The following is a 24,776-nucleotide window of genomic DNA, read 5'->3' as shown; positions in this document are numbered from 1 at the left end:
CTGTGGCATTTAGGTAGGGAAAAAAGGGAAATGTTTCCATTTGTTCACAAAGGAATACTTCATCACATTTCTGTAAGTCCTAGGTATTTCAAGAGAAAACTTCCTCAATTTGTTAGAGCAAACACTATAGAACCAGCAGTATTTCAAATAAGAGTTACAAAAACTATAAGCATCTTTAATTCATTTAGTCCTATGTTAATTAATTCCTATTTGTTTGAATGCAACTTTCCCATTAGTTCTGGAAATTCTTACCCAGTTCAGTTTTATGATTTAAAGATATCAGATACCTGTATTTACAAAAAAAAAAAAAAAAATCCTTTTCATGAATCTCCTTGAAGACAAAACTCATTTGGCAAGAGCATCAGAATGATAAATATAAATGACAAAAAAACAAAACAACATAGAAATGGCCATGACTCATGATCTGATATGTGACTTCAGTGTAATATAGCTGACAAGGAAATCTGCTCATTTCTTTGACACCTAGTATTTTAATAATTAGAATGTCAAGTGATGATGTTATATGAGAACATATTTAAACTTTATGGATTTTATGTAATTTCAAAACAGCTGTAGTATACACTCAAATGATACAATCTAAGGTTTATTACTATTTGTTTGACCCTGCTTTCCAAGTAACTTAACATACCAAATATGCAAACCTAATTAGTCAAAAAAGACTTCATTTACAATTTCTAAACTTGGGAAAGTGTGTTGAAATCCTCAGAAATTTTTATTTTTATTTATTTTAAATGTTTATTTACTTTTGATACAGAGACAGATCATTACTGGGGGAAGGGCAGAGAGAGAGACACACACACAGAATCTGAAACAGGCTCCACGCTCCAAGCCATCAACACAGAGCCCGATGTGGGGCTCGAACTCACAAATCGTAAGATCATGACCTGAGCCGAAGTTGGATGCTTAACTGACTGAGCCACTCAGGCACCCCTTGAACTCTCAGAAATTTTTAAAGCACATGTCTAAATAGAATTACAGATCTTACACATTTTGAGAAGTTTTAACTTTAAGTAGTCAAAGACCTGGTGAAAGCAAAACATAGAAACTTTGGTTTTGGGGGCAGATAAGGAAAGGAAGAAGACTTTTGTTTACATCGTCTTGATCAAGACCAGACCAACAATCCAAGAAAGCTTTGTCCCAGCGAGAAAAGTGCATGTTTACTATTGAAGCAGTATCCTTTTAAAATCAATTTATTTCAATATTAGTCCATCCTAAGCACACACACATAAAATTACTTTCTAAAGCTGTCCCTTCACAAACTTGTCTGCAACATTTTTTTGCACTCAGAGTTTGTCCTGAGATTTTTTTTCTCTAAATAACCAGTCTCATTTTAGGAGAAAATTACTTTCTTTCACCTTAACAAAATGTATTCCCATCCCTCATATCTCCTACTCTCTTAGATACAGACTTGCTTTCCCCATTCCGGTCGGTCTCAGTTACATTTAGAATTGTACCTCTTAGAAACCTTAGTCTCCAGTGAAAACCAATTGAGAACTGTCTATACACCAGGATTCTTTAGATGACAAATTTATGGACGCATTTCATAGTTTTTAGGAACATGCCTTTTTCATAGCACAGTCTTTAAATGAGGTACAATGTATGTTTTCCAACAGATGGAGGTATCTTTAGTTTCTCTGCAGTAAGAAGCCAAAAGCAGATGAAACTTATTTTTGCTAATTAACATATTAGTATTTTATCTTATTGAGAAAAGACTTAGATGCCCAGTGAATTAAACCGAATTTATCACTGAACTTAGCAAAATTTCAAAGTTTCAGGTTATGAAAGATTTTGAAAGCTATCTTAAAAATTACCCATGAGAATTTTCTGAGACAAAGTTAACCATGATTTTAAGTCATCATTTATTTACAAACTGCAACAGAGATAACATGAGCTTATTTGACCTTTAGTATAAAAGTTTTATATGTAATAAATATGTATGGATAACTCTAAAATCATGTCTTTTCGTTACATCAGCATCCTTAAATTAGCTTTAATATCAAATATATTCCAGGGGAGCTGGGTGGCTCAGTAGGTTAAGTGTCTGACTTTGGCTCAGGTCATGATCTTATGGTTCATGACTTCGAGCCCTGCCGTCGGGCTCTGTGCTGACAGCTCAGAGCCTGGAGCCTGCTTTGGATTCTGTGTCTCCCTCTTTCTTTGCCCCTCTCCTGCTCATGCTCTGTATCTCTCTCTCTCTCTCTCTCTCTCTCTCTCTCTCTCTCTCTCTCTCAAAAATAAACAAACATTAAAAATTTAAAAAAAATCAAATATGTTGCATCTGCGTCCACTAGGAGTCAATTTGTTGCCCACTGTTTTGTTTTTTTTTTTTAACCTGGGATACCTATGGGAAAAATCTAAAGTTGGCCATTTAAGTCCAGTAGAGCCCCTGTTCCTGTAGAGGCAGGGGAAAGCCAATGGGTGGAATACAAGAGAGGTCATCTAGAATGTCTAAAGGGTCAGATGGGCCATGTGTCTGAGGAGGACACATTCTGCAGTTTTTGTAGAGGTTGGGATTTGGGGACAGTGCCATGAACATGAAGGCTTGCAGGTACGGGACCTGTGAGCATTTGGAGGAGTTCTGGCAAAAGACTTCAAGTTGCGTAGTGGGGCCATATGTCTTGATCTGGGAGTTTGTATGAGGCCAGGACACATGACATGAAAGATGAGATGATTTTTCTCAGGTCTTGGGGTTCATGTTTTATCCACTTTTTAAAAATACAGCCCAAAGGCGAGTATAGGAATAGAGGACTTTGTCCCATACTGGGAAAGATCTGCTGCTGATTCCCAAAGGGTTGTCCCACCAAGGGGAATGAGGCTGTGACTTGTGGTCGAGATTTCAGTCAGGGTGTGCACTGTCCTGAAGAAGGACTGGGCCTTATGTCCTTATGTGGGGCTCCTGACTTTACTGGGGGCATGCGATCAAGGAGAGTGTCACAACAAATAACAATAGAAACCTGTGCTGGGGTGTACCCTGCTCTAGGGAGAGACACACACCCGGTGGCCAACGTGGGTCAAAAAAAAAAAAAAGGGGAGGACTCAGCACTGAGACCTGTAGGAATGTGTTTCCCTGTAGATCAAGATGGCAGCTGGATACATGGAAACAAAGGAATTAAGGAAAGGGTCTGAAAGAATAAGCCTGCTGAGACTCCACCAGCATTAGGAAAGGGTCCCAGCTGAGTCTGTAAAGTGTAGATTCACCCGGCTTGGGCTGCTGTTGCCAACTACACCACATATTGGGAACAGACCTTGGGGGACAGAGTGAGAAAGCAGAGGAAAGGGGCCCTTCACCTTCATAGGCATGGGCAGTCCAACCTGTTCACTCTCACACCTTCAGACAGAGTGTGGAGCCACCCTGGCCTCTTTGTTTGAGTTAGACCTAGGGTTAGACCTCCTGAAGGGTTAAAAGACAAAGGAGAGGAGAGAGGGATCGCTCTGAAGGCAAGAGGGGAAATCCCTCAGCCTGTTGGGCAAGGGGTGCCCCATAGACACACCCTGGGACTTGGGATCCTCACCAAGGAGGAACCTCAGGTGGAGGTTGTCAGCTGCCCAGAAAACACTAGAGTCAGTCTACCAAGGGAAACTCCCAAGAAATTCCTAGGAAATCCCAGGAGAGGCCCAGTACAGCAGAGGGTCCCTGTGAAGGCCATCAAATGTGGGGCGACCCGATCAGGGGGAGGCCCGCAGCTCAGGGGGTGAGAGAATTCCCCCAAGACAGAACAGAGGAGATAGAAGTTTACTGAATACCCTGCAAGGGAGCAGCGGGCAGGACGGCAAAGAAGAGACCATCTGCCGGGAGGTGGTGCTGGGGGCTACAGTTATGGGGTCACAAGGGAGCATGAGAACCTTTGGAATGCTCCCTGTGTGGGACCTGTGCCCGGTTGTAAGTATGCAGGGGTTAGTTAGGGCCTGTGGCCATTTCGAGGCAGGTCACTCAGGAGCCCGTGTGCATTCAGCTGTGTGCTCGCTGTGCCCTTTGCTGCGTATCTTTCCATCACTCAGGCCTGTTGTCTAAAAACGGTCCATACACTGTGATTCTTCCTCCTGTGTTAACGTGAGCGGTGGCTGTGTCCCCATCAATCCCTCAGGGACTCTTCCTTCTGGTGCCCTTTTCCTTGAATTCTGGGCCCTGGGTTAAAAGTTTGAGTGGCCCTGCTGACTTCCACGTTTCTTAAGGCCCCGGACTCGTCTTACACATCAGGTGTGCCAGGCGCCCGGGCCCTGGCCTGTGTCGGTGCCCAGAGCCCACCTAATCCGGGGAAAGGGTCGTGTCTGCCTCTGTCGGAAGAGAGGGGACTCCAGCAGGCTTCTTGCCCTTGTTCCTTCCAGGGCGAGAGCTGCTCCCATCAAGCAGCCCTGGAATCTGAGTGTCCACAGCATCCTGACATTCTGGTTGCAGTTCTTGGAGCCGATGATGAGGCATAATCGTCTTAGAGCAAGTCAAGCATGTGTCCTCCAATTCCTGTGTTATCTGAGTGAATATTTCATGTTTCAATCTGTACAGTATTGATCTGTTCAGATCTGTCTCAGTGTAAATAACCCAGTAAATTGGGTGTGTGTAAGTCTATGTCAGCTGTTGTCCTCACCCTCTCTTGTGACTCAGGGGTCCTAGGAATGGAGTCAGCTCCCTGCCTGTCACCCACACCCTTCATTCTCTAACCCACACCCTTCATCCTCCCACACACACGGGTGATGATGGAGCTTTGCTGCAATAGAGTGTGTGGTATGTTTCAGGCCTCTGTGGTCTTTGAGGATGTGGCTGTGAACTTTACCCCGGAAGAGTGGGCTTTGCTGAATCGTGGTCAGAGGAAGCTCTACAGAGATGTGATGCTGGAGACCTGCAGGAACCTGTCTGCCGTGGGTAAGGATGGCTCCATACCTTCACTGGTCTTTTCAGGAGGAGGAAGAAGAATAAGTCAAATTTGCAAATGATATGAAACAATACATAGAATGTCCTTAACACTTCACCAAATACTATTAGAACTGATACATGAATTTAGAAGACTTGCAGAACACAAAATTAATATTCCAAAATCTGTTGCGCTTCCGTATCTACTATCAAAATAGCAGAGAAATGTAGAAAACAAACCCATGTTAAATTACCTCAAAAACCATAAAATACTATGTTAAATGTAACTAAGGAAGTTTAAAGATATTTAGGAGGTATAAACATTTAGTGAAAGAAATTGAAGGAGCGTCTGGGTGGCTCAGTTGGTTAAGTGTCAACTTTGGCTCAGGTTGTGATCTCACGGTTTGTGGGTTTGAGCCCTCCGTTGGGCTCTGCTGACAGCTCACAGCCTGGAGCCTGTTTCGGATTCTATGCCATCTTCTCACTCTGCCCCTCCCCCACTCATTCTCTCTCTTTCTCTCTCTCTTTCAAAAATAAATATTAAGAAATTTTTTAAAAAATAAATTGAAGGGGCACTTCAGTGGCTCAGTTGGTTGGGCATCCAACTTTGGCTCAGGCCATGATCTCATGGTCTGTGAGTTTGAGCCCTGCGTTGGGCTCTGTGCTGACAGCTCAGAGCCTGGAGCCTGTTTCGGATTCCGTGTTTCCCTCTCTCTGCCCCTCCCCCACTCGTGCTCTGTCTCTCTCAAAAAAGAATAAATAAACATTTAAAAATACTTAAAAAAAAGGAAATTGAATACGACACAATAATAAAAGGTATACCATTGTCCTGGATTATAAGAACTAATATTATTGAAAATGCCCATACTATGAAAAGTGTTCTACATATTCAATGCAATCCCCATCAATATACAGATAATATTTTTGAAAGAACTAGAGCAAGAAATTTTAAAATTTTTATGAAAACAGAAAAGATTCCAAATAAAGCAATTTTAAGAAAACATACCAAAGCTGAAGATACAACAGTCTCAGATTTCAAACTGTACTAAGCAAAACAGTGTAGTACCGGGACAAAAATAGACACATAGATCAAGGCAACAAAATAGAGAGTCCAGAAATAAACCCATGCTTATATGGCCAGATTATGTACAAAGAAGGAGCTGAAAATATACAATGGGGTTAAGACTGTCTCTTCAATAAGTGGTGTTGGGAAAATGAGACAGCTACCTGCAAGGAGGTGAAACTGGGCCAGCTTTGTACCCCTTACCTGAAAGGAAACTCAGTATGGATTAAACACCTCGGTGTAGGACTTGAACCCATACACGTCTTAAGACTAAACGGAGGCACTGAACTCATGGACATCAGCCTTAGCATTATTTTTGTGGAATCATCCCTTCAGGTAAGGGAAACAAAAGGAAAAATAAAAAATTGAAAGGGGAACATAGCAAACATAACAGACATTTTCCCACAGAAAATAATAGAGGTGGCCACTTGGCACATGAAAGGCTGCTCAATATCACTAATCCTTAGGGAAATGCACATCAAAACCACCATGAGCTGTCCCCTCACAGCAGCCGGAACGGCTAGTGTCAAAAAGACAGGAAATACTAGTGTTGGTGAGGATGTGGAGAAAAGGAAACTCCTCGTCGGTGGGATTTAAATGGGTGCAACCAGCTTGGCAAACAGTTTGGAATTTCCACAATAAAATGAAACCTAACATATAGCCCATAATTCCACTTCTGGGTAGTTCACCAAAGAAAAAAAAGCCAGCACAATAAGACATGTGCACCCTCTGGTTCACCGGACTGTTACTCGCTGTACTCAACATAGGGAAGCAATGCAGGTGTCCTTCAACAGATGAATGGATAATGAAGATGTGGTATCTACATACAAGGGACTATCCCTCAGTAATACAAAAGGGACGAATTTGTGATGTTTGCGGCAACGTGGATGGACCTAGAGAGTATTATACCAAGTAAATAAGTCCGACAGAGAGACAAACAAAACACGTTACTTATATGTGGAATCTAAATGACAAAATGAACAAACAACAGAAAATAGGGACAGTCTTAAAATTCTAGGGAACAAATTGGTGTTTGTGAGATTGGAATGGGATTGAGAGACAGGTGAAATCATGGAGGGGATTGAGAAGAACAGATTTGCACTTGTTGAATAAATAAGTTACCAGAAGGAAAAGTAGAGCACAGGGAATATGGTCAATAATTGTATAGTTGTGTATAATGACAGCAATTACACTTTTTATGGTGAGTATTTTGTAATGTATGTAATTGTCAAATCACCATATTGTACACCTGACACTAATATATAGGTCAGTATGCTTCTAGTAAAAGAATGATTAAATGAATGAATGAATAAATGAATAAATAATAAAAAGCCACCAATTATCGGTCATCAATGACCCTGAAGACTAAAGTTAGTGCCCATCTTCCAGATTGCTTGTTGTCCTTCAAGTCCTCCGTCCTGCTGTGCTCTTCTCAGGGGCAGGCCAGCAGCCACACACATCACCTGACCTCTAATGGCAGCTGGGGCAGTGTAGGAAGGCTTCACCAAAGGCCTGTGTGCCTTCAGAACTGATCAACCCTTGGTTGGACCAGGTTCCAGACAAGGGATTGACATTTGGACACATCCCCTAGAAACATGACTCTGTTTTTGAGAAGGGTGATATTTGTCATTCACCCGGCTTTCCTGTTGGACTTTTCATCCATCATACCCATGTGCCCAGTCTTTCTGTCTTCCTGTAGAGGTAGGGTATGGATGTGTGTATCTTGCCCAGTTCCTTCCTACTTGGCTCTTCTGATAATTCTTACCTCCACATTAGTGTCCATCTAGTTTGAAGTATTTTTGAATGAACGGGCTGCCATTTCAGACACTTTCTCTATTATTGCCAAAGTCCCGAGTCACAAGGGTCCTCGGAATTTTTTGGTCACCCGACCATTCTTCCTCATGAAGTTCATTTACATTTCGGGATCCGTATATAAATAGAGATACATGGTCTGTTTTCTTACCTTACATATCAGATCATTTCCGAGAAATTCAATTAGACTCCCAATTCTTGTAGTTTCTCCCAGTCAAGGTAAAATGAGTGGATCAAAGACTCAGTGGAATTCTTTGCAGAATGAGCCTCTGAGTGAAAATACTAATGTATACAAAAAATGATTCCTGTTCTGTGTTTGTAGAGAAGCAGAAATTTCACAGCAGTGGAGATTTGACCCGAATGCAGGAAGGGCTTTTGAGGTGAGTGACACTTGTAAGGGAGGAAGGGGGGGATGTTGGCGATTGTGAGACTGACCTGAAATTAGAGAACAGTTGCAAACCTAGCGCAACAATCCTGTAGTCGAAATTTTCACAAGACAAACCTTTATGAATGCATTCTACCTATTGATCATCTGAAAAACAATTCAGTTGGAAAAAAATGGTCAGGGAAAAGCATATGTAAGAAGCCCTGAATGTTGACTCTATTTGAGTCCTCAGGGAGAACAGGAAGCTTGTTCCACTTTGGAACCTTGCACACAGTGCTAAAAACATACTCATTCATTGAGAATATCCATCATGTAACCCAATAATGATTAACAAACATCAATAGATCATTAGGTAATAAAGAGATCACTTATAATCATTATTCCCTAACAATGTGCCTTCCTATTTTGAACAGAAGTCCTTTGGTGGAGAGTGTCTGTGAACGTATTGAAGGAGATCCATGTGGAGAAACCCTGAACCCGATTACAAGTCTTACTGTGCATGAGGGCTGTCCCACTGGAGGCAAATCCTGTGAATGTGCTAAGTGTAGGGAAGCCCTCACAGATGGTTTTTTTCTAGGGAATCTGGGAAGATCTCACCCAGGACTCAAATCTAGTCCCTGTGAGGAATGTGGGCCGGCCTGTAGCTCCATCTCAAGCCTCAGCACTCAGGTGGGTGCAGACCTTGTAGAGAAACCCTATGAAGGTCAGGACACCGGGAGAGCATCAGAGACATACGCAAAGAGTCTGAGTAGTAAAAAATCTCTAGAGTGCAAGAAATGTGGAAAAGCTTTCACTTGCGTTTCTTCTTTTCAGGGTCATGTGCAAAATGACTGTGTACAGAGAGTCCATGCATGTGACGTGTGTGGGAAAGCCTTTATGTGTCACTCTGATCTTACACATCACGTGAGAACTCATACTGGGGAGAGAACCTATCAATGTCAGGCGTGTGGGAGAGCCTTCCAGTGTAAGTCAGGCCTACAGAAACATGTGAGGACTCACACTCCAGAGAAACTCTATAAATATCAGCCCTGTAGGAAATCCTTCCCTGGCCAGCAGTCCTTTCTAGTACCTAGGAGAAGACACACAGGGGACAGACACTTGGAATGTAAGGAGTGTGGAAAAACTTTCAAGAAGCATCTACAGTTTGAACGTCACATGACCACACACAATGTAGTGAAACCCTATGAATGTCGGGAGTGTGGCAAAACCTTCAAGCATCACCCAGACCTGCGAGTACATATGAGGACACACACTGGGGAAAGACCCTATGAATGTAAGGAATGTGGGAAATCTTTCCGAAAGTATGAACATTTTAAACGTCACATGACCACTCACAGTACTGTGAAACCCTATGAATGTAAGCAATGTGGCAGAGCCTTCCGGGATCACACAGACCTGCGAGTGCATATGAGGACACACACTGGGGAAAGACCATATGAATGTCAACAATGTGGGAAAGCCTTCAGATATCTTGGGAATCTGCGAGAGCATGTGACAATACACACGGGGGAGAGACCCTATGAATGTCAGGAGTGTGGGAAAGCCTTCAGGTATAACTCATGCCTGCGAGAACATGTGAGGAAACACACTGGGGAGAGACCCTATAAATGTCAGCACTGTGGAAAAGCCTTCATTCGACACCACACCCTTGTACTACATACTGCGAGAAGACACTCAGTGGGTGGACACTTGGAATGTAAGGAGTGTGGGGAAACTTTCAGGAAGCATCAACCTTTTCAACGTCACATGACCACACACAATGTAGTGAAACCCTATGAATGTCAGGAGTGTGGGAAAGCCTTCAGGTATCACAGAGACCTACGAATACATGCACGGACACACACTGGGGAAAAACCCTGTAAATGTCAGCACTGTGGGAAAGCCTTCACATCTCCTTCCAACCTGGGAGCACACATGAGGACACATGCTGAGGAGAGACTTTTTGAGTGTATGGAGTGTGGGAAAGCTTTCCGTCAGCTGCAAAATTTTCAAAGTCATTTGAAAACACACAGCACCATCAAATCCTATGAATGTAAGAAGTGTGGGAAGGTGTACAAGTTCTCCTCCTCTCTTCGAGCGCATATGAAGAAGCACCCTGGGGAGAGACCTTGACAGATCACTGCTCCCTTCAAGAACACGTGAGGCTGCACAGTGGACAGTAGGCCTCTGTATGTAAGGACTCTGTTAAGACCTTCCAGTGTCTCGTAGACCTGGGCAGAAGAACCTTATGAATGATCGCTCTGTGGGAAAGCCTTCAGTTGTCCCTCTTCCCTTCAAGAACACACGTGCAAGCACAGTAATGTGAAACATTACACACTTAAACACCATGGAAAAGCCTGTCCGGGAATCTGTGAGCAAAGCCACACTGTAGGAAAGCATTTATTTTTCCTTCAAATATTTTTTTATGTTTATTTTTGAGACAGAGACAGAGCATGAGCAGAGGAGGGGCTGAGAGAGAGGGAAACAATCTGAGGTAGGCTCCAGGCTCTGAGCTGTCAGCATAGAGCCAGATGTGGGGCTTGAACTCATGCACCATGAGGTCATGATTGAGCCAAAGTCAGATGCTCAAATGACTGAGCCACCCAGGCATCCCTCCTTTCAAATCTTATTGAAAATGCAAGTCAGTACAACGGAGATGATCCTGAATGCACACAATTTTGGGAAAACTTCAGGTATAGAACTTCATGTATTTTGTTCATGAAAATTCAGGCAGGAGAGAAATCTTTTCATTGTTGTGAATATGGCTTTGACTTTCCAGGTGCCTCTTCCTTGACTGGGATCCCAAGTATATGACTTCCTAGTTCATCTCACTGATACGAACACTGATGGTTTTAAGTGGCCTTCTTTGTCCTCTCTATCTGTACAACCTAGATGTTACCTCAGACTTGAAGTAATCACATGGTTTTGTACAACATGTCTCTTTCCCATTATAATGTCTTTTGGACCTAGAGGTGATAAAAATGTGTCTATTGTTGGTGTGTACTTAACACCTTTATATACTTTTACAAAAGAATGTCTTGAATTATACATTCCAAAATGTCCTTGATAAATTTTCATGATGTTAGACCCCTCATTGTTGAAAGTTCTTTTCTGTCCTCTGTTATGGATACTGGAATTTCCTGATTCTGTCTACTCGTCTTTTCAGTCTTTATTATTAAAAGTTATGTTTTCACATCAATTTTCTCATTTTCTTCAATTTTTAAAAAATTCAAAAATGTTTATTTTTGAGGTAGGGTGAGAGAGAGAGAGAGAGAGCGCGTGCACAAGCGGGGGAGAGGCAGAGAGAGAGAGAGGGATACACGGAACCTGAAGTAGGCTTCAGCCTCCGAGCTGTCAGCATAGAGTCCAACGCGGGGCTTGAACTTACAAACATCAAGATCATGACTTGGACACTTAACCCACTGAGTCACCTGGGCACCCCTTTTTCTTCAATTTTTAAAGTTCTGATATTGGTTTATCTTTCTGGCACTAGTTCTTGTCTTAGATTGATTTCGTTCCAAATTATGACCTAGAAGAACATCCCTTGTGCAGTTATTTCTTGAGAGTGGATTGCAAGGCCTGGGAAAGTGAATGGGGTAAATGCTGAAACATCAGCGATGTTCTGGGCTCAAGGCTGTCCACCAATAGCCCTGTGAGATCCAGAGTCCCATGATCTCCCAGGAGCCAGTTAGGGAACAGACCCACTGTAGTCGTCTGGCAGTCTTCAAAACCGCACATCTTCCCTACGTGCTTTCATGTAAACACCGGATGTGTGTGTGGTCTATGTCCGGAGGCTCTTTGTGTTTTCCTCCCGTGCTTTGACATTCTTTGATGTTTATTCCTGGCGAACAGGAAATAAAGACTATGCAGTTTGCTCCTGGTGCTGTTTTGCTGGCAGAGAGAGCCTTGCATGTCCACTCTAAGTGAGAACTTTTTCTTCAGTGTGCAGGGACATCCCTTTGGACCATGACTCAGGTTTGCCTGCTTATTTCCGAAAGCAGTGATTGTGGTGGAAATACCAGTGGGGTGCTTTCCTCTGGCCCCCAGGGGGTGTCTGGAAAGACCAGTACCCTTGATATCAGCCAGATCAGTCGACCAAAATATGGTATCTGGTAAATTCTGGACATAGGAGCCCCTTCGGTTTTATCCTTAATAGAGGTAAGAAAAAAACCCAAAAAACCAAAAACAAAAACAAAAAAAACCCTTGCTGTTTCCATAAAGTTCCACAGTTCTGAGGTACCCCAAAGTCATTCCAACTATGGGACGAAATGCTTGTGGTTTTACCCTTGACTATGATATTTGGTCATGTAACGGTATGTAACATCCTATGGGGCTGGACATTCAAAGGGAAAAGTATTGCCACCTTGGTACCTTTAAAAGGATTTGCAGGGCACTTGGCTGACTCGGTCAGTAGAGCATGTAATTCTTAGTCTTGGACTTGTGGGTTTTTGCCCCACACTGGGTGTAGAGGTAATGTAAAAAAATAATAAAATGGAATTAAAAAAAAAAAAAGGATTTGCAAAAGCATACCCAACCTAATATTTACTGTTTTCCTCCTTTTTAAAAAAACACATCAGTAAACTATGAAAAATCTTTATTGTTTAGAGGAGTGGCATGTAAAATGCCATGGGGAGTCAAAAGGGGACGTGTCAGCATTCAGTTGTCATGAGTTTTCTTTGGATCCAAATGTGGTCTGAAGAATTTGCTCTCAGTGGCAGTGCATGCCAGTAGCCAATAGGGCTTAAGAACAACAGAGTTTGGAGGGATAAAGATGTTATTCATTGCTGAGACGTCTTGGACAGACATCCGTTATCATCCATTAGGTTCTGCCACGTAAAGGAGGCACTTCAGGAAACAGTATAGGGGATTCTGAGCACCTGAGCCTTCTGTTCTTAGGATGGGCCTGATGCCCTGAAGAGCCTCTTTATTTGTAGTATATTGTCTCATTCCATTCTGCCAGGAGGGTTTGAAAAATACAATTTTATATTCATAGCAGCTACACTACGATTCTGCCAATATCAGTTGAGGATGCTTCCCAGAAAGACGATGGTAGGTGATCCAGTTGAAAGAAATGGTTAGTGTCCCCAGATTCCACTCTAGTGCTGATAAAATGTGTTCAAGGGTCATTTGATCTCCCTGGTTGGTTAATCTGATTACTACTGTCAAAGTTTAGAATTATGTCTCTCGGGGCGCCTGGGTGGCGCAGTCGGTTAAGCGTCCGACTTCAGCCAGGTCACGATCTCGCGGTCCGTGAGTTCGAGCCTCGCGTCAGGCTCTGGGCTGATGGCTCGGAGCCTGGAGCCTGTTTCTGATTCTGTGTCTCACTCTCTCTCTGCCCCTCCCCCGTTCATGCTCTGTCTCTCTCTGTCCCAAAAATAAATAAATTTTAAAAAAAAACGTTGAAAAAAAAAAAGAATTATGTCTCCCTTTTGGAGGAAAGAAATTCTGTCATGATCCTGTTGTAAGAAATCTCTGCCTAATACGTGAATAGAGGAAGAAGGGAGAAAAAGACGGTGAGTTTCTCGCAAATGTCCTAGACAAAAGGAATAGGCTCACAGACAGGAACTTGTTCAGATTTTTTTTTAGACACCCTCCCTCCCCCAAATACTGGAACTATATTAATCCTTCCAGGCAGGGGCTGCATTACAGCAGGGGTTTGGGCACCAAGAGTGTACTTCTGGTGTCAACAAGGACAGAGATTCATTCCCAATGTGCAGGTGGTTCCACAAGCTGATTAAGATGGACAGCTGGGAAGAGCCCCTGTGGTTCCCTGGAGCCCTGTCACTGGGAATGAGGAGGATGTCAGAAAGACCAGGTGGAGGGATGCGGGTGGATGGAGTGCTTACATTTGAAGAAGATTTTTTCCAAAATCCTGGCTCTTTGTAATAATACCAGAAGCCACACTTTTTAAAATTTTTGTGTGGAGAGATTTCATATGCTGTCAGTAAAAAGTGAGAATTTTCTCATTTTATTTTTAAATTTATATCCAAGTTAGTTAGTATATAGTGCAATAATGGTTTCAGGAATAGAATCCAGTGATTCATCCCCTACGTATAATACCCAGTGCTCATCCCAACAGGTGTCCTCCTTAATGCCCCTTGCCCATTTAACCCATCCCCCCACCACAACCCTCTCCAGCAACCCTCAGTTTGTTCTCTATATTTAAGAGTCTTTTGTGTTTTTCCCCTCCCTCTTTTATATTATTTTTGCCTCCCTTCCCCTTTGTCCATCTGTTTAGTATCTTAAATTCCACATATGAGTGAAGTCATACGATATTTCTCTTTCTCTGTCTGACTGATTTTGCTTAGCATAACACCCTCTAGTTCCATCTATGTTGTTCCAAATGGCAAGATTTCATTCTTTTTTTTTTAAGATTTTTATTTTTTAATTTTTTTTCAATATATGAAGTTTATTGTCAAATTGGTTTCCATACAACACCCAGTGCTCATCCCAAAAGGTGCCCTCCTCAATACCCATCACCCACCCTCCCCTCCCTCCCACCCCCCATCAACCCTCAGTTTGTTCTCAGTTTTTGTTTTTTTTTAAAATTTTTCTTTTTAACGTTTATTTATTTTTGAGACAGAGAGAGACAGAGCATGAACGGGGGAGGGGCAGAGAGAGAGAGGGAGACACAGAATCTGAAACAGGCTCCAGGCTCTGAGCGGTCAGCACAGAGCCCGACGCGGGGCTCGAACTCACGGACCGCGAGATCGTGACCTGAGCCGAAGTCGGACGCTTAACCGACTGAGCCACCCAGGCGCCCCTTGTTCTCAGTTTTTAAGAGTCTCTTATGCTTTGGCTCTCTTCCACTCTAACCTCTTTTTTTTTTCTTCCCCTCCCCCATGGGTTTCTGTTAAGTTTCTCAAGATCCACATAAGAGTGAAACCATATGGTATCTGTCTTTCTCCGTATGGCTTATTTCACTTAGCATCACACTCTCCAGTTCCATCCATGTTGCTACAAAGGGCCCTATTTCATTCTTTCTCATTGCCACGTGGTACTCCATTGTGTATATAAACCACAATTTCTTTATCCATTCATCAGTTGATGGACATTTAGGCTCTTTCCATAATTTGGCTATTGTTGAGAGTGCTGCTATAAACATTGGGGTACAAGTGCCCCTATGCATCAGTACTCCTGTATTCCTTGGGTAAATTCCTAGCAGTGCTATTGCTGGGTCATAGGGTAGGTCTATTTTTAATTTTCTGAGGAACCTCCACACTGTTTTCCAGAGTGGCTGCACCAATTTGCATTCCCACCAACAGTGCAAGAGGGTTCCCGTTTCTCCACATCCTCTCCAGCATCTATAGTCTCCTGATTTGTTCATTTTGGCCACTCTGACTGGCGTGAGGTGATATCTGAGTGTGGTTTTGATTTGTATTTCCCTCATGAGGAGCGATGTTGAGCATCATTTCATGTGCCTGTTGGCCATCTTGATGTCTTCTTTAGAGAAGTGTCTATTCATGTTTTCTGCCCATTTCTTCACTGGATTATTTGTTTTTCGGGTGTGGAGTTTGGTGAGCTCTTTATAGATTTTGGATACTAGCCCTTTGTCCGATATGTCATTTGCAAATATCTTTTCCCATTCCATTGGTTGCCTTTTAGTTTTGTTGGTTGTTTCCTTTGCTGTGCAGAAACTTTTTATCTTCATAAGGTCCCAATAGTTCATTTTTGCTTTTAATTCCCTTGCCTTTGGGGATGTGTCAAGTAAGAAATTGCTGCGGCTGAGGTCAGAGAGGTCTTTTCCTGCTTTCTCCTCTAGGGTTTTTTTTTTTAAATTTTTTTTAATGTTTATTTATTTTTGAGACAGAGAGAGACAGAGCATGAATGGGGGAGGGGCAGAGAGAGAGGGAGACACAGAATCGGAAGCAGGCTCCAGGCTCTGAGCCATCAGCCCAGAGCCTGACGCGGGGCTCGAACTCACGAACCGTGAGATCGTGACCTGAGCTGAAGTCGGACGCTCAACGACTGAGCCACCCAGGCGCCCTCTCCTCTAGGGTTTTGATGGTTTCCTGTCTCATGTTCAGGTCCTTTATCCATTTTGAGTTTATTTTTGTGAATGGTGTGAGAAAGTGGTCTAGTTTCAATCTTCTGCATGTTGCTGTCCAGTTCTCCCAGCACCATTTGTTAAAGAGACTGTCTTTTTTCCATTGGATGTTCTTTCCTGCTTTGTCAAAGATTAGTTGGCCATACGTTTGTGGGTCTGGTTCTGGGGTTTCTATTCTATTCCATTGGTCTATGTGTCTGTTTTTGTGCCAATACCATGCTGTCTTGATGATGACAGCTTTGTAGTCGAGGCTAAAGTCTGGGATTGTGATGCCTCCTGCTTTGGTCTTCTGCTTCAAAATTACTTTGGCTATTCGGGGCCTTTTGTGGTTCCATATGAATTTTAGGATTGCTTGTTCTAGTTTTGAGAAGAATCTCGACTCATTCTATGAAGCCAGTATTACTTTGATTCCTAAACCAGACAGAGACTTTTTTTTTCTCAAAAAAAGAGAACTATAGGCCAATATCCCTGATGAATATGGATGTAAAAATTCTCAATAAGATACTAGCAAATCGAATTCAACAGCATATAAAAAGAATTATTCACCATGATCAAGTGGGATTCATTCCTGGGATGCAGGGATGGTTCAACATTCGCAAATCAATCAATGTGATACATCACATTAATAAAAGAAAATATAAGAACTATATGATCCTGTCAATCGATGCAGAAAAGGCATTTGACAAAATTCAGCAACCTTTCTTAGTAAAAACCCTCGAGAAAGTCGGGATAGAAGGAACATACTTAAACATCATAAAAGCCATTTATGAAAAGCCCACAGCTAACATCATCCTCAATGGGGAAAAACTGAGAGCTTTCCCCCTGAGATCAGGAGCACGACAGGGATGTCCACTGTCACTGCTGTTGTTTAACATAGTGTTGGTAGTTCTAGCATCAGCAATCAGACAACAAAAGGAAATCAAAGGCATCAAAATTGGCAAAGATGAAGTCAAGCTTTCACTTTTTGCAGATGACATGATATTATAAGTCTGCTAGAACTGATACATGAATTCAGCAAAGTTGCAGGATACAAAATCAATGTACAGAAATCAGTTGCATTCTTGTACACTAATAATGAAGGAACAGAAAAATAAAGAAACTGATCCCATTCACAATTGCACCAAGAAGCATGGAATACCTAGGAATAAATCTAACCAAAGATGTACAAGATCTGTATGCTGAAAACTATAGAAAGCTTATGAAGGTAATTGAAGAAGACATAAAGAAATGGAAAAACATTCCATGCTCATGGATTGGAAGAATAAATATTGTCAAAATGTCAATACTACCCAAAGCTATCTACACATTCAATGCAATCCCAATCAAAATTGCACGAGCATTCTTCTCAAAACAAGATTTCGTTCCTTTTGACTGCTGAGTAATCTCCATTGTATGTATGTATGTATGTATGTATGTATGTATGTATGTATGTATATGTGTGTGTATATGCACACACCACATCTTCTTTATCCATTCATCGGTTGATGGACATTTGGGCTCTTTCCATATTTTGGCTATTGTTGATAGCTCTGCTATAAACATTGGGGTGAATATGTCCCTTTGAAACTGCACACCTGTATCCTTTGGATAAATACCTAGTAGTGAAATTGCTGGGTCATAGGGTAGTTCTATTTTTAATTTTTTGAGGAACCTCCATACTGTTTTCCAGAGTGGCTGCACCAGTGTGCATTCCCAACAGCAGTACAAAAGAGTTCCCCTTTCTCCACATCCTTGACAACATCTGTTGTTGCCTGAGTTGTTAATGTTAGCCATTCTGACAGGTTTAAGGTGGTATCTCATTGTGGTTTTGATTTGTGTTTGTATTGATTTGATTTGTATTTCCGTGATGTTGAGCATTTTTTCATATGTCTGTTAGCCACCTGGATGTCTTTTGAAAAGTTTGAGAAGTGTCTATTCATGTCTTTTGCCCATTTCTTCACTGGATTATTTGTTTTTTGGGTGTTGAGTTTGATAAGTTCTTTATAGATTTTGGATACTAACCCTTTATCTGATATGTCATTTGAAAATGTCTTCTCCCATTCCATCAGTTATCTTTTAGTTTTGCTGATTGTTTCCAAGTTTTTATCTTGATGAGGTCCCAATAGTTCATTTTTGGTTTAGTTTCCCTCGCTTCTGGAGACATATTGAGTAAGAAGTTGCTGTGGTTGAAGTCAAAGAGGTTTTTGCCTCGTTTTCTCCTCAAGGATTTTGATGGCTTCCTGTCTTACATTTAGGTCTTTCATCCATGTTGAGTTTATTTTTGTGGATGGTGTAAGAAAGTGGTCCAGGTTCATTTTACTGCATGTCGCTGCCCAGTTTTCCCAGCACCACTTGCTGAAGAGACTGTCTTTATTCCATTGGATATTCTTTCCTGCTTTGTCAAAGATTAGTTGGCCATATGTTTGTGGGTCCATTTCTGGGTTCTCTACTCTGTTCCATTGATCTGAGTGTCTGTTCTTCTACCAGTACCATACTGTCTTGATGATTACAGCTTTGTAATAAATACATCCTGAAGTCTGGGATTGTGATGCCTCCAGCTTTAGTTTTCTTTTTCAGGATTGCTTTGGCTATTAGGGGTCTTTTCTGGTTCCATGCAAAGTTTAGGATTGTTTGTTCTAGCTCTGTGAAGAATGCTGGTGTTATTTTGATAGGGATTGCATTGAATATGTAGATTGCTTTGGGTACTATCAACATTTTAACAATATTTGTTCTGTCCATGAGCATGGAATATTTTTCCATTTTTTGTGTCTTCTTCAATTTCTTTCATAAGCTTTCTATAGTTTTCAGTGTATAGATTTTTCACCTCTGTGATTAGGTTTATTCCTAGGTATTTTATGTGTTTTGGTGCAATTTTAAATTGAGATCAATTCCTTGATTTCTCTTTCTGTTACTTCATTGGTGTATAGAAATGCAACTGATTTCTGTGCATTGACTTTATATCCCGTGCCTTTGCCGAATTCATGGATCAGTTCTAGCAGTTTTTTGGTGGAATCTTTTGGGTTTTCCATATAGAGAATCACATCATCTGCAAAGAGTGAAAGTATGTCTTCCTCCTGGCCGATTTGGATGGCTTTTGTTCCTTTGTGTCGTCTGATTGCTGAGGCTAGGACTTCCAATGCTATATTGAATAACAGTGGCGAGAGTGGACATCCCTGTCGTGTTCCTGACATTAGGGGGAAACCTCTCAGTTTTTCCCCATTGAGGATGTTATTAGCAGTGGGTCTCTCATATATCGCTTTTATGGTCTTGAGGTATGATCCTTCTATCCCTGCTTTCTTGAGGGTTTTTATCAGGAAAAGATGCTGTATTTTGTCAATGCTTTCTCTGCATTTGTTGAGAGGATCATGTAGTTCTTGTCCTTTATTTTATTAATGTGATGTACCACATTGACTTGTGGATATTGAACCAGCCCTGCATTCCAGGTATAAATCCCACTTGATCATGGTGAATAATTCTTTTAATGTATTGTTGGATCCATTTGGCTAGTATCTTGTTGAGAATTTTTGCATCTGTGTTCATCAGTGAAATTAGTCTGTAGCTCTCCTTTTTAGGGGGTCTTTGTCTGGTTCTGGAATGAAGGTAATGCTGGCCTCATAGAATGAGTTTGGAAGTTTTCCTTCCTTTTCTGTTTTTTGGAATGGCTTCAACAGAATAGGTGTTAACTCTTTAAATGTTTAGTAGAGTTCTCCTGAAAAGCCATCTGGCCCAGGACTCTGTTTTTTTTGGGAGAATTTTTTTTTTTAGTGTTTGTTTATTTTTGAGAGAGAGAGAGAGAGAGAGAGAGAGAGAGAGAGAGAGAGAGATGAGTGGGGGAGGGGCAGAGAAAGAGAGGGAGACACAGAATCTGAAACAGGTTCCAGGTTCTTAGCTGTCAGCACAGAGCCCAACACAGGGTTTGAACTCGGGAATGGTGAGATCATGACCTAGGCTGAAGTCAGATGCTTAACCAACTGAGCCACCCAGGTGCTCCTAGAGATTTTTGATTATTAATTCAACTTCTTTACTGGTTTTGGGTCTGTTCAAATTTTCTATTTCTTCCTGTTTCAGTTTTGGTAGTTATATGTTTCTAGGAATTTGTCCATTTCTCCCAGATTGCCCATTTTATTGGCATCTAATTGCTCATAATATTCATTTATTACTGTTTGTATTTCTGCAGTGTTGGTTATGATCTCTCTTTCATTTGTGATTTCATTTATTTGGGTCTTTCCTTTTTCTTTATGATCAATCTGGCTAGGGGTTTATCAATTTTGTTAATTCTTTCAAAGAACCAGCTCCTGGTTGCATCGATCTGTTCTACTGTTTGTTTGCTTGCCTGTTTTATTTTAATAGCATTGATTTCCACTATAATATTTATTATGTCCCATCTTCTGCTGGTTTTGAATTTTATTTGCTGTTCTTTTTCCAGCTCTTTAAGGTGTAAGGTTAGGTTGTGTATCTAAGACCTTTATTCCTTCTTTAGGAATGCCTGAATTGCTATATACTTCCCTTTTATGATCGCCTTTGCTGCATCCCAGAGGTTTGGGGCTGTGGTATTATCATTTCCATTTACTTCCATGTACTTTTTAATTTCCTCTTTAACTTCATGGTTAGCCTATTCATTCTTTAGTAGTATGTTCTTTAGTTTCCAAGTATTTGTTGTCTTTCCATTTTTTTCTTGTAGTTGATTTCAAGTTTCATAGCTCTATGGTCTGAAAATATGCATGGTATGATCTCAATCTTTTTGTACTTTTTGAGGGCTGATTTGTGTTCCAGTATGTGATCTGTTCTGGAGAATGTTCCATGTGCACTTGAGAAGAATGTGTATTCTGCTGCTTTAGGATGAAAAGTTCTGAATATATCTGTTAAGTCCATCCGGTCCAGTGTGTCATTCAAAGCCATTGTTTCCTTGTTGAGTTTCTGCTTAGATGCTCTGTCCATTGTTGTAAATGGGGTGTTAAAGTCCCCTACTATTATGATATTATCGTCAATGCGTTTCTTTATGTTTGTGGTAAATTGATTTATATATTTGGGTGCCCCACGTTAGGGGCATAAATGTTCACAATTGTTAGATCTTGGTGGATGGACCCCCTAATTATGATATAATGCCCTTCTTAATCTCTTGTTACACTTTAATTTTAAAATCTAGATTGTCTGGGGCGCCTGCATGGCTCAGTAGGTTGGGCGTCCAACTTCAGCTCAGGTCATGATCTCACACTTCATGGTTCAAGCCCTGTGTCAGGCTCTGTGCTGGCAGCTCGGAGTCTGGAGCCTGCTTCCGATTCTGGCTCTCTCTCTCTCTCTCTGCCCCTCCCCGACTTGTGCTCTGTCTCTCAAAAGTGAATAAATGTTAATAAATAAATGAATAAAATCTAGATTGTCTGATACAATTGTGGCTACTCCAGCTTTCTTTTGGCAACCATTAGCATGATAGATGGTTCTCCGCCACCTTACTTTCAATCTGAAGGTGTCTTTAGGTCTAAAATGGGTCTCTTGTAAACAGCATATAGATGGATCTTGTTTTCTTATCCATTCTGTTTCCCTATGTCTTTTGGTTGGAACTTTTAGTCCATTCACATTTAGAGTGAGTACTGAAAGATAGGTATGTATTGCCATTGTATTGCCTGTAGAGTTGGAGTTTCTGATGGTGTTCTCTGGTCCTCTCTAGTCTTTGTTGCTTTTGGTGTTTTTGTTTTGTTTTGTCTTTTCTCTCCTCAGAGAGTCCCTCTTAAAACTTCCTGCAGGGCTAGTTTAGTGGTCATGAGCTTTTTTAGTTTTTGTTTCTCTGGGAAACTCTTTATGTCTCCTCTATTTTGAATGACAGCCTTGCTGGATAAAGAATTCTTGACTGCATATTTTTCTGATTCAGCACATTGAATATATCTTGCCACTTCTTTCTGGCCTGCCAGGTTTCTGTGGCTAGGTGTGTTGCGAACCTGATCTGTCTTTCCTTACAGGTTAAGGACTTTTTTCCCTTGCTGCTTTCATAATTCTTTCCCTGTCTGCATATTTTGTGAATTTGACTATGATATGCCTTGTTGATGGTCAGTTTTTGTTGACTCTAATGGGAATTCTCTGTGCTTCCTGGATTTTGATGTCTGTCTTCCCCCAGGTTAGGAAAGTTTTCCACTATGATTTGCTCACACAAAACTTCGACCTCTTTTTCTTGCTCTTCTTCTGGGATCCCTATGATTTGGATGTTATTCCTTTTTAATGAGTCACTGAGTTCTCTAATTCTTATATCATGCTCTTTTGCCTCAGTTTCCCTCTTGTTTTTTGCTTCATTATTCTCCATGTTTGTCTTCTATATTGCTGATTTGCTGCTCTGCTTCATTTATCTTTGCTGCTGTGGGAACCATTGAGATTGCATCTCAGTTATAGCATTTTTAATTTTGTCCTGACTAGATTTTACTTCTTTTATCTCCGCAGAAAGGTATTCTACTTTTTTTTTCACCCCAAGCTAGTATTATTATCATGGCTCTAAATTCTAGTTCAGACATCTTACTTATATCTGTGTTAAGTCCTTGGCTGTCATTTCTTCCTGTTCTTTCTTTTGGAGTGAATTCCTTGATTTTGTCATTTTGGAGGAAGAAAAATAATTAATAAAATAAAAAATTAAATTAAAAATTAAAAACAACACAAAAAAGTCAAATAAAGGAAGCTAGATTCTAAGTGTGTTTTGATCTGGTTGTTGAAAGAAGCTTGATAGAATATAGAAAAAAAGGAAAGGAAAAAAAAGAAAACTTTAAAAATTTTAAAAGGATGTATACAGTAAAATAAAATTAAGAAAGTAAAACAGACTAAAAATTTACAAAAAAATTAAAAATAGAAAAATCTTCATAAAAATGGAAAGTAAAAATAATTTTTTTCTCTTTCTGTTCAAGAGTAAGAAAAGAAAAAAAATGAATAGATGGACCAGCAATCAGAATGAAATCTGAATGAAATTACATTGGTTTCCCCTAGAAGTCAAACTATGAAGCATTTTATAGTCTGTACACTAAGCAGGCAGAGAGACTTGTGGTGGTCCTCTAGGGCTTGGTTGGTATAGTTGGACCGGGCTTGGTGTAATGGCTCTGTACTCCACTAGGTGGTGCTGCTTAGCTTACTGGGGGTGGATTGGTGTGTCACATGTGTATGTGTATGTGCATGCTCAGGAGAGGTGAAAATGGTGTCACCCAGCTTCCCAGTCTCTAGGATCAGAACTCTGCTCTCGCCGACTAGCAACCAAGCATCCCTCCTTTGTCTCTGGCTTCCATCTACTCACCGCTTCTACACTGTCTGCAACCAAGCCTTCAGCCTGCCAAGCAGCACCTCCCTCCCGAATTTTATCTCAGATGGGGCTGTGTTTCCAAATCCCTCACTTCTGAGGGCCCTGAGGCTTGAACCTGCTCTGACCCTCTGGGGAGTGTATCCTTGAGCAATGGCCGGGTGCCAGCCTACCCCCAGGAATGTTCACATGACTGTGCTGCTGCAGATGCTGAGAGACTGTGGCTGGTGCCAGTCCGCCCCAGAAAAATTTAGCATTATCATGTAGCAGCAGTGGTTCGGGGACTATGGTAAATGACAACATACATCTGACGCCACGTTTCACTGCTCCCTCATGCCCCCTAACGTCCTTGTTCCAATACCAGCAAACATGGGTGAAATATGGGGTCTGCTGAGACCTTTGCCTGTGAGGAAGCTGCATGGCCTCTACCATACATCCTCCTGGCAGGGGACCTGCCTCTCCCCATATGGTCCGAGGACCCCCAGTACCTCGCTATTTGCTCCTGGGGATTCTCCCTTCCCACCAGAGCACCACCAGGTATTGAGCTGCAAACTTTCCGACTCTGTGCTCCCCTGTTTATAGACTTCTAATGGTACTGAAATCCTCTCCTTTCTCCTTTCTCCCTTTCTTGTTCAGTCCCTTATGAGTGTTTCCACTCTTTTTCTTTCCAGCTGCTTTTGGGGGAAATGCTTTCCCTGTACTCTCTCCCCTGTCTCTGTCTTCTCTCTGCAAGCAAAAATAGTTCCCTACCCTCCGTGGCTTCTTCCTGCCTCAGTTTACCTCTCCATGCCACGTACCGGCCAAATTTCTGTGGCTCAAGTTCTGCAGATTGTTGTGTTAGTCTTCAGATCAATTTTATAGGTGTGCAAAATGGTTTGGTGCTGATGTAGCTGCATTTCAGGGATGAGAGAAGCAGAGAAGTTCAATGTGGCTCTGCCATCTTGGCCCCTCTGAGAATTGTCTTGAGAGACAATTTGGACTCAATTGTGATCATTATGAAAACATTCATCAGGTTGTGGTGTGCAAGTCTGAATTTTGCTCCACCCTAGAGGCTTAAGGGAAGATGTATAATTGCTCAGTCATATTTCCAGTGACTGTTCTAGCATCTTTGCCAGAATGTAGGTGTCTGCTTTCCAAATACCTTTAAGGATGTTCCCACTGGGCCCGCTGGGCCTGGCGGTCTCCAGCAAGCATGTGAGCTAATTGGTATAAAGTTGAGAAACTAAGTAGGTGAGTATGAATAACTGTTAAATTCTTTGGCAAGCCTCTGGGGATTCTCAGTTACTTTGGGAAGGCCTAATTCTGGCTCACAATTCTGCCTTAGTCCAGGGAAGGTAAGTAATTGAGCTTTATTTGGATTCTCACAGGGGCATGTCTTAA

The 24,776-nt window shown here is 41.6% G+C and overlaps 1 protein-coding gene across 2 annotated transcripts; it reads left to right on the top strand.

Annotated features, from left to right (window-relative positions):
* The first annotated feature begins 2,356 nt into the window (after positions 1 to 2,356).
* Positions 2,357 to 11,305, top strand: LOC131510831 (zinc finger protein 791-like). Of its 2 annotated transcripts, XM_058728412.1 has the most exons (4): positions 2,357 to 4,879; positions 8,065 to 8,122; positions 8,541 to 8,796; positions 8,941 to 11,305. In XM_058728412.1, exons 1-4 carry the CDS (start codon positions 4,711 to 4,713, stop codon positions 10,237 to 10,239), a joined length of 1,782 nt encoding a protein of 593 aa, XP_058584395.1. In that variant the 5' UTR covers positions 2,357 to 4,710; the 3' UTR covers positions 10,240 to 11,305. The 2 variants fall into 2 exon arrangements, with proteins under 2 accessions (XP_058584395.1, XP_058584394.1); XM_058728411.1 differs by having other exon boundaries at positions 8,541 to 11,305.
* Positions 11,306 to 24,776: the final 13,471 nt, after the last annotated feature.

Source organism: Neofelis nebulosa, chromosome 4 (genome assembly GCF_028018385.1).
Source record: "Neofelis nebulosa isolate mNeoNeb1 chromosome 4, mNeoNeb1.pri, whole genome shotgun sequence".
Taxonomy (NCBI): domain Eukaryota; kingdom Metazoa; phylum Chordata; class Mammalia; order Carnivora; family Felidae; genus Neofelis; species Neofelis nebulosa.
The sequence above is the reverse complement of the archived record's forward strand: the minus strand, read 5'-3'. Positions and strand labels throughout refer to the sequence as shown.

Excerpts from the sequence above, each read along its gene's own strand:
- LOC131510831 (XM_058728411.1), top strand. The coding sequence starts at position 4,711 with ATGATGGAGCTTTGCTGCAATAGAGTGTGTGGTATGTTTCAGGCCTCT. Across the intron at positions 4,880-8,064 it reads CAGGAACCTGTCTGCCGTGG|AGAAGCAGAAATTTCACAGC; the intron begins GTAAGGATGGCT and ends CTGTGTTTGTAG. Across the intron at positions 8,123-8,540 it reads ATGCAGGAAGGGCTTTTGAG|AAGTCCTTTGGTGGAGAGTG; the intron begins GTGAGTGACACT and ends TATTTTGAACAG.